This window comes from Brassica rapa, chromosome A05, assembly GCF_000309985.2.
Source record: "Brassica rapa cultivar Chiifu-401-42 chromosome A05, CAAS_Brap_v3.01, whole genome shotgun sequence".
NCBI classification, from domain to species: Eukaryota; Viridiplantae; Streptophyta; class Magnoliopsida; order Brassicales; family Brassicaceae; genus Brassica; species Brassica rapa.
In genome coordinates, this window is record NC_024799.2 from 20,776,209 (window position 1) to 20,785,715 (window position 9,507).

At 35.8% G+C, this 9,507-nt stretch overlaps 2 protein-coding genes and 1 pseudogene across 2 annotated transcripts; all 3 read left to right on the plus strand.

The window, feature by feature from the left end:
- Positions 1 to 626: 626 nt before the first annotated feature.
- On the plus strand, positions 627 to 1,883 carry LOC103869439 (RNA polymerase II C-terminal domain phosphatase-like 5). The gene has a single exon (XM_009147521.3). It carries the CDS (start codon positions 841 to 843, stop codon positions 1,741 to 1,743), a length of 903 nt encoding a protein of 300 aa, XP_009145769.1. The 5' UTR covers positions 627 to 840; the 3' UTR covers positions 1,744 to 1,883.
- A 262-nt stretch (positions 1,884 to 2,145) lies between these two features.
- Positions 2,146 to 5,884, plus strand: LOC103869774 (annotated as a pseudogene).
- Positions 5,885 to 6,649: 765 nt separating this feature from the next.
- On the plus strand, positions 6,650 to 7,854 carry LOC103869441 (zinc finger protein AZF2). The gene has a single exon (XM_033291048.1). It carries the CDS (start codon positions 6,853 to 6,855, stop codon positions 7,654 to 7,656), a length of 804 nt encoding a protein of 267 aa, XP_033146939.1. The 5' UTR covers positions 6,650 to 6,852; the 3' UTR covers positions 7,657 to 7,854.
- The last annotated feature ends 1,653 nt before the right edge of the window (positions 7,855 to 9,507 follow it).

Below are 9,507 nucleotides of genomic sequence, written 5' to 3' on the forward strand. Positions count from 1 at the left end.
GATATAATAAAAATCAAAGAATATTAATGTATTTTAAGAATTTAATCTTATAAAAATTCATATCAATGATACAATATCAGTTATACAATTTTAGATTGTAGATATTACTAAAATATATTAAAACTAGGTGGTAGGATTTTGTCGCAAACATATATGTGTTTTCGTTTAAATATATTGATTATGAAAATAAATTTATTTTTACTTTATTTAATTTAGATAAAGAAAATAATGTAACATAAGAACTAATTAAATATATCGCCAAACAGCCCAACCAATGTTATAAGTTAAAAAAAATACAAAATTAATCAAAAAGTATTTATACACCCTTCGTCTACAAATATCTACCACCTCAAAAAGTAATGGCAATATTAAATTTAAATTTTTAAAATTTTAGACGAATCTGAGTGTTGAAAATATATTTAATCTTTTAAATTTAGATACAGAATATAACATAACATCTAAATTTTCTAAAATCTATTTATATCCGCGGATATCATCTACCTAAATTAGTCAAACTAGAAGGAAAAAAGAGTATAACAGTCAATTAGAAGATTTTTGGACGCGCTCCTGAATAAATGAAAACGCGGATAAAGTAAAAAGGCAATCAGGTAGTTTCCACTTTCCTCTTTTCCTAGTGAGAATCTCTCTCTTCTTTCTATAAATTAGAACACCTGTTCCGTGTTAATCTCCCATTACCAGTTCCTACCTTCCACATTCTCCTCTCCATCCTTCTCTTACCAAAAACTAGGGTTTTTTTGTTGTTGTTGTTGTCCTTGCTCGATTCCACGATTCCTGATCAATCCTCTCTGTTATTCTCAACCTAATCAGAGAAAAAAAAACATGCCTATACTCGAAACTCTTTCTCTGGAACCAAACCCCAAAAGACAGAAGATCGAACCGGTGTTCAACGACCCCTTGTCTTCTACCACATGTCTTCACTCGTTCGCTTGTCACGGAGTCTGCACAGCCTGCAATTCAATGGTCGAAAAACGCCACTTCAGATCATTCCACTATTTCTCCGACGGTCTACAGATACGCCACGAGGCCTTGGCCTTAGCCAAACGTCTCACAACTAAGTTCTATTGTACGGGCGAGAAGAAACTCCACTTAGTCCTTGATTTAGACCATACCCTTGTCCACACTACTAGTGTTCCATCTCTCACCGAAGCGGAGAAGTATCTTATCCAAGAAGCTGGTTCAAGACACGATCTCTGGCTGTTGAAATCCGACGAAGATCCCGTCGAACGCTTGGTAAAGCTACGTCCTTTTGTCCACGATTTCTTGGAAGAAGCGCACAAGATGTTCAAAATGTATGTTTACACAAAGGGTAACCGCTACTACGCCGAATCAGTCTTGGAGATGATCGATCCGAGGCGAATCTATTTCGGTAGGAGAGTGATCACGAGGGAGGAGAGTCCTTACATGAAGACGCTTGATTTGGTTTTGGCGGATGAGCATGGTGTGCTGATTGTGGATGATACGCGTGATGTGTGGCCTGATCACAAGAGTAACTTGGTTGAGATTAGCAGTTACGAGTATTTCAGGATGAGCAATGGCCAGTGTTCAAAGCCATACTCTGAGGAGAGGCTAGATGAAAGTGAATGCAACGGTGGGTTGGTTAATGTTTTGAGGTTATTAAAGGAAGTTCATTGTGGATTCTTTAGAGTCAAAGAAGACTTGGAGTCAAAAGACGTGAGGGTGCTCCTACAAGAGATTGAGTTCAATCGTGGTGTACTATACTAAGAATCTTTTATTCTGTAGTAACTTCATTTAAGCATTAGAACTCTGTGATCTCGTTCATATGTAAGAACTTTGCAATGTTATTTTGAATAGGAAACTTTAAAGCATATTCCATATGAGGTGAATGTGGGTATTTTACTATGTTTCTTTCGCATTGATCCAATCTAATCCGCAAAGTCAAATGAAGTACAAAGCATTGTTTACTTATACTTATACAAGCAAAAAAAAGGACTAATAGCTTATCAGACACACGCTGAAACGTACCAGTCTTTGGGAGAGTCTTGGCAGAGATTCAAAAACCAACATGTGCTGAGGATGCTTATGCTTCCTCGTTATAATGGTGCAAGATTTTTATATGCTTTGCGTTTGGGTTTCACTTCAATCTCATTGATGTTTCTCACAAAGATGACTTCCGGCTGTTTCTTACAACAGTGGATTAGTTATGATACTCTTGGGTTTGCATTACAAGATGACTATCCTGAACTGTGCTGTTTAAGCACTTATTTGTTTGTGGTAAGCCTGTAAGACTAACAGTGTATGAATTGGTTCAAATAGATCGAATCAGTGGACAAGGATTGAACACCTTACACTAACACATTCAACATATATGGTCCATTATATGTTAGACACTTGACTATTATTTAAAAAACTTTATTTGTGTTCCCCTAATTAGTAAGAAATCTAATAAGACAGTTGGACTAGTCCTTGTAAGATAAGAACTCACATAGGATAAAAGGCAACCACATTTCACAAGATATGTTAGTCATTTAACCTGTTCCATTAGAATTTTGCCAAAAAAAAATCCCATTCTTTACTCAGGCTGATACATGTTTCTAAGATCATATATGTTTACATGTCTTGCTAACATCATTACATTCCAAATACATTAGAAATACTCGCTAGAAACTATTGAGTGACTTCACTTATAGAATATAAACGTTTATTTTTAACAGTCACTAGAAAGTAGAAGCAGAAATTCCAATTTGTTTTGGACTAAACAATTATAACGCTGACAATACTATCTGCATCATTTGAGCCATCACATGAAGATTCTGTAGTCAGGATTAATAAATCGTTCTCTCCGGGATTTAAAATCTAGATTTTTTGTAATCTACAAGAAATTGCATAGTCTAGGAATTGAACCTCAAATAAAAGTGTAGAAGCATTTAAACCTTAACCAGAAGACTACGGTACTTCCACGTAAATCTATGTAATTTTAGTAACCTTTAATGCTGACTAAACAGAGTTCTTAATAAGTAGAAATTAGAAAAAACATTCGTTCAGAAAAGAGAGTAAAAAAAAGTCCATGTAAAATGAAAAGTAGAAAACCGGGTCCAAATAAAGTAAAGAGGGTTATAATAGTTAGAATGAAAACCGGGTCCATTTCATAATACATATGTTTTGCTTTGATACACAAAAATTAAAAAAATATTTTTTCATAAAAAAATAACTTTAAGAATATAGTTTAAAATTCATTCCACCAGTTATAGAAATGAATGCAAAATCTAATTAGTTACACAATTTTCAATAAAGTTAAAAATAATATAAAAATATCAAAACATTATCTATTTTGAAATAACAAACATTTTCTAAAACATCATCTATTATGAAATGGAAGGAATAAAATGGAAGGAAGAAGTATCTATTCTATTAAAATGGTGAAAAGAAGTCCTTGACTTGGACCACACGCTTCTCCACACCACTCATCTTCCACGTCTCACGGAAGCAGAGAAGTATTTGATCAAAGAAGCGGCTTCAATTACAAGGGATGATCTGCGGAAGTGGAATGCCGACAGTGACGATCCCATGGTATTCTTGACAAAGCTACGGCCTTTTGTTCGCGATTTCTTGGAAGAAGCCAATAAGATTTTCACGATTTACACAAAGTGTATATCGCGACTACGCTAAATTCATCATGGACATGAATGATTGATCCAAAGCGAATCTACTTCGGGACAGAGTGATAACAAGTGACGAGAGTCCTAATATGAAGACGCTTGATTTGGTTTTGGGTGGCTCATGAACGTGGAACATTGATCGGTGATGATAGACGTGATGTATGGCCCGATCACAAGCGTATCTTAATTGAAATTAGCAAATACAACTACTTCAGAATGAGCAACGGTCAACACTCAAAGCCATACTCTGAGGAGAAGACTGACGATAGTGAAAATAACGGTGGGTTGGCCGATGTTTTGAAGTTACTCAAAGAAGTTCGTTGTTGATTCTTCAGAGTCGCAGAAGAAAAGGAATTGGAGTCAAAGGATGTGAGGTTGATCATTGATGCTTCGAGAGATTATATTTAATCGTGTAGACTAATACCATGATTAACCCAGGGTTCTTAGAGTGGATCGTTCTTAGCGGAATTAAGAAACAGTGTCTTAACTTCTGCTAAAAACCTCATCCTAAGAATCCGGGTTAATCATGCTCTAAGAATCTTTTATTCTGTAGAAATTTTATAAGTCTGATCTCGTTCAAATGTAAGAAATATTAAGTATGTTTGCAAAGTTATTTTGATTGCTAAATTTTTAAAGCATATTTCATGTACTATATATCTTTCGCGTTCTGTTAGGTATATAATATGTCCTCAAAGCATTGTATTTAGTATTTATTTCTACTTTATACAAGCAAGAAAAAAAAGGACTAAAAGCTCAGACATATGATGAACTGCTCCAATCTTTGGGACACACTTAGCAAAGACAAAAACCAACTTCCGTTGATGATGCTACTGTTTCTACTGCGCTGCAGGATTCTGATATGATTTAGGTTTGGGTTTCACTTCGATTTCATTAACGTTTCTTACAAATAGGGTTTCTGGTTCCTGCCTATAAAACCTCTCTCTCACACACACAGTCAGTTAAAGTTCATGTAGATCTAAAGTTTAGTTTTATTAGAAATGTTATTTTATTCTCTATTAAGCATTCGATCAAAGATAAAACGGTAAAACAAAACCAATTTGATGAGTACAGAAGGTGAGCTGGCACAAAAAGACTCTTTGAATGAAGCTGAGCTGGCAACCTGAAGAAAGAAGAGACGGTTAAGAGTTAGTATAAATAGACCTCTTTACCTCAACGGTTACAGACAGAGCCGGCTCTTGGGCAAAGCCAAAAAAGCCACTGTCCGATCATTTAATTATAAGAACAATTCCGGCCACAAAAGTTTCCTTTGGTCCAGTAATAATAACTTAAGGGTTTTAACTTTTTTTCTTTCCAACCAAGGTTTGAATAGAGGGCGGCCAATTTTAAAAATTTTGCTTCCGGTCTAATATTTTCTAGGACCGGCTCTGGTTACAAATCTTATAATTGGGATCTTTAGACAAATAAGAAGAGTGTCTCTGCATTTGAGGCAAGTTCAGAGAGGTTTCTCTCTGAATTTGAAAGACCTTGGCGTTAGGGTTCATAAACAATAAGATCGTCTTTTTCATCTTAGAATCTAATCACAATTGAAGGAAGGTTATTAAAAAAAGCTTTGATAACAATATAACAAACTGCACTCAAAATGTAAATTAGCGGACTAAAATATGAAAATAATTAAAAATTAATCCAAGATTATAACCATGTCATAAGAAATTTATTTCTACTAGTTTTTTCAAGAGACTTATTTCTCTTACAAAAACAAAAAAAAAAGTCAGGGTCAAAGCTGGACCATTAAATGTCTGATAATAGCTTCACATATTCTGGGGCATGGCTTTGAATGGGTTTAGTAACAAGGCCCATTACTCTGCACACTTTTTGCAAGCAAGCAAAAGAGAAGAAGATTATAATCAGAGAAATCGTATTAATATGTCCCTTCATCAATACATGTTTGTCTGTCCAGCAAGCCGACACGTGTAAACGTCGCCACGTGACGTCTCCGCCAACGCGTTTGGATAAATCCCGTCCACTTTTTTTGCTTGTTGAGGTATAACAACAAAGTGACATCGGCTTACGTGTCCTTTAAACACGCCCCGTTCTAGTTGCTCATACGGTACGCCACTCCACACTCTAACTTTTTCCTCACCTACACTCAACTCCACTGAAGTTAGTTCAAAATTCGTTTCTTTTTCACAAAAAAAAAAAGAAAAATTATTTCCTTGCTTATTCATTCCAGGGTTTGATTAGGCGAATATAAGTGAGCTAGTATTTCTTTAAGTTTATTTGATTTTACAAAATTCATTAATGATTACTGCCACGCGGTAGAGATTAGTAAATAATTGTGCTCATGCTGATTAGATAATGAGAAATAATCTATAAACTTTAATAAACCTTGGAAAGATTATTACCCAAAAAACGTAATTAGGCGTGTACGCGTTTGGTTTAAGGCGTGCCCCACACGTCTCGTGGCGCATAGCCAACACATAAGTCAGCTCCACGGGAAAGGTATGGTCCTTTTTAAAAATCTAATTTAATTTGTATATTAGCTAAAATTAAAATCTCATTTATATTTTGGTTTACCATTTTAATTACTTTTCTTGGTTTTTGACTTTGAACCGATCTCTAAATCGTGATGACGAATGCCTTATTAGGTCAGCCGTGACCAAGAACCGGTACTTAACAGTAAAGTTCATCGACATTTTCCTTAGATTTTTTGGTCAATTTTAGCTTACAATCTAGATTTTCCGAGTTTCTTAATTTAAAATGAATTTATCACAATGGAATATAACAAATCTGAAGGTGTTTAAAGAAAAAAGGTGTTAACATCTGATACGATAGTTAATATAAAATTTTATCCGACTGCTTTTTTTTCGTAGCATCTTTTTATGTTATTATCTGACACATATTCAAGAGCTAACATGTTTTATGCAATCAATTGATAAAATCCTTCTTGATATTACAATTTAAATATTTTACTTTTTATAACAATTGCATTATATATTTACTATAGTGTTTAGGCTTCTTAAGTAAGAGAGTTATAGTACTCTGACACGATAAAGAGATAAAAATATTGACCGACTCAAGACTCGTTCGCCACGTGGTTTCCATATAAAATAGAGTCCAAATTATTTCTTTAGCACTTCACTCCATTCTCTTCTCTCTATCTCTCTCAACTCAAGCGATAGACTGAAACTTCTCTCAAGACTTCTGATCTCAACTCGAAGAAAGAAGACACAACACATAAAAGACTCGTCTGATTATGGCTCTCGAAGCGATGAATTGTCCGACGAATTCTTCTTCGTTCACAGCGCGGAAAGATAGAAACGAACCAACAGATGATCTGACGAACGACACCGTTTTCATGGAGCCTTGGATGAAACGCAAGCGCTCGAAACGCCAGCGTTCTCGCAGCCCTTCCTCCTCGCCGCCTCGTTCTCGCCCTAAGTCTCAAATTCAGGATCTTGCGGAGGAGGAGTATCTCGCTCTCTGTCTCCTCATGCTCGCCAACGACCACCACCAACCCAAGACGCAACCGCCGCAAGAATCCACCACAAAGCTTTCGCACAAGTGCAGCGTTTGCGGGAAAGCGTTTCCTTCTTACCAAGCTTTAGGCGGCCACAAAGCCAGCCACCGAATCAAGCCTCAAACCACAACCGCCGACGACGATTCAACAACTCCAACCATCGCCGTCGCGCATCCGACTTCCACCGCCATCGCACCTTCCGGGAAGATCCACGAGTGTTCCATCTGCCATAAAGTGTTCCCCACGGGTCAAGCTCTCGGCGGCCACAAACGCTGTCACTACGAAGGAACCATCGGCGGCGGCGGAGGAAGCAAGTCAGTTAGCCAGAGCGGAAGCGTGACAAGCACGGTTTCGGAAGAACGAAGCAACCGCGTGTTCATCGATCTAAACCTTCCCGCGTTACCGGAGCTCAGCCTTCATCATCACAACACAGTCGTCGACGAAGAGATTCAAAGTCCGTTGACCGGTAAAAAACCGCTGTTGTCGACCGATCACGACAAAGTCATCATCAAGAAAGAAGATTTTTCCCTAAGAATCTAATAATTAGTCTGTTATACTTTTTAGTTTCATTTTCATTTGTTTTGAAGATTTCTTCTTAATTCTGGGATTGGATATACTCATATATGTTAGGGATTTGATATAAGATTTGATGAATTAATTGATTAAATCAGTTTTTGTTATATCTGCTAAAATCTCTTGAGTCCACTCTGTAAAATATATGACACGTGGTATTCCTTATGTGAACGCAAAGTATAAATAGTTGGGAGAACGAACGAGAATCCTTCCATGTGGATTCGTTGCCTTGATGAGCATTTACCACATGTATTATTAGTTTGGTACATAAATAACAAATTATACTATTTTTTATTCTTCCGAATGGTTATTAGCCACTAAAACTATAATGTATACACCTAGTTCTTTTCTTTATTCATATTCAATCGTAATTAATTGCACATGCGTTTAGCAATTTCATGCATCGTTATTTAATTTTGTTGATTACATCGAATCATAAATACGGATGTGACCACGAATCTGTTCATTGGTTCTTAGGTATCTCCTTAACTTGCGTAACTTCCTTGGCCTCTAAACATTAATTTGAGCCTAACTTCTTTCTACCACTTATGTTATTGTTAACTACTTAACCCTCTGATTAATTGGTTGTTTAAACTTGTTTTGTTTTGCTTTCACACTACTGAAACTGTATTTGCTAGTGTACGGTTTCACCTAACCCCCTAATGAGAACCAAACACGTTATTAAGTACAATAAACGTTATTAATTAATACGCTCGCAAATTCAATAGAGCCCCATAGCTAGGTCTTCCTTGATTCTATTTTTTTCAAACATACTTTATCAACCTATTTACCGATAAAGTAACATAATTTGTTTAGTTGTAAAGTGACTGTCATTTTGGTATCTTACACAAAAAGAGCTTCATAAAACTATATTTATTTAATTTTGTATATAAAGTGGGACGTTAAGGAGGAAAGCGAACCCCCAAGAAGAGAAGTAAATAAAATATGTCAATGATAAAGAGCAAAATGTAATCTAAGATTTTTAAGAAAGATGAGAATAATGAAAATAGACTTTTTTTTTTGTCGACGAAAATACTTATATAAATATCAATTGAATTCATTCCGTTCGTGTTTGTTTTGCATATAAACTGTGATGTTCTTGACGTGTTGCCAAAGTATCATCTTATCCAAACACATCCTTAAAAAAACTTTTATTTAATTTTTGTGTTCTTATTATCTGTCTAAAATTAATAATATATAAAAAGTATCACTTGGTCACCAAGTCTTGGTGTCTCTGTTGATTGTACTTAACTTACAAGAATAATGGCGTCATATGTCTGGTTCGTTAGCACACACAAACACGTACCCCAAATGAATTGACGCGGAACTAAAGGAAAAAACGACAAGACATTTGAAAAACGACAAGAAGTCCACACACACAAAAGAGGTAACGATCTGGAATGGAAAGTTTAAACTTCTAAATAAAATAAATTTGAATGTCAATCCATAAGGAGAAGCAACACGACAAATCGGCAAATCAGTGATCAGACAGTTACTAATCAAAACATTTCCTTTTAATTTACATGTTTCTTACTTCACTAGAGAACAAAGACAAGAGATTCATTGTATACAATTAAAGCTAACAAACGCCACTTTCTATTCGTTCTACCTTTCTCTTATATGTCTCCAAAACAAGAACTTACGTATAGAAACAGATACACCCACCTTGATCCGGTTTGAAAACGATAGGATTCGAGAGGGAAGGCCAAGGGAATGTAACCATTGTTAGAAACCATGTTGTGGGGTGGGTTGATAGTAGTCATCAACTCAGAGGATAGATTAGTTTCTACAGTTGGGAAGTCAGGTTGGTTTATATCT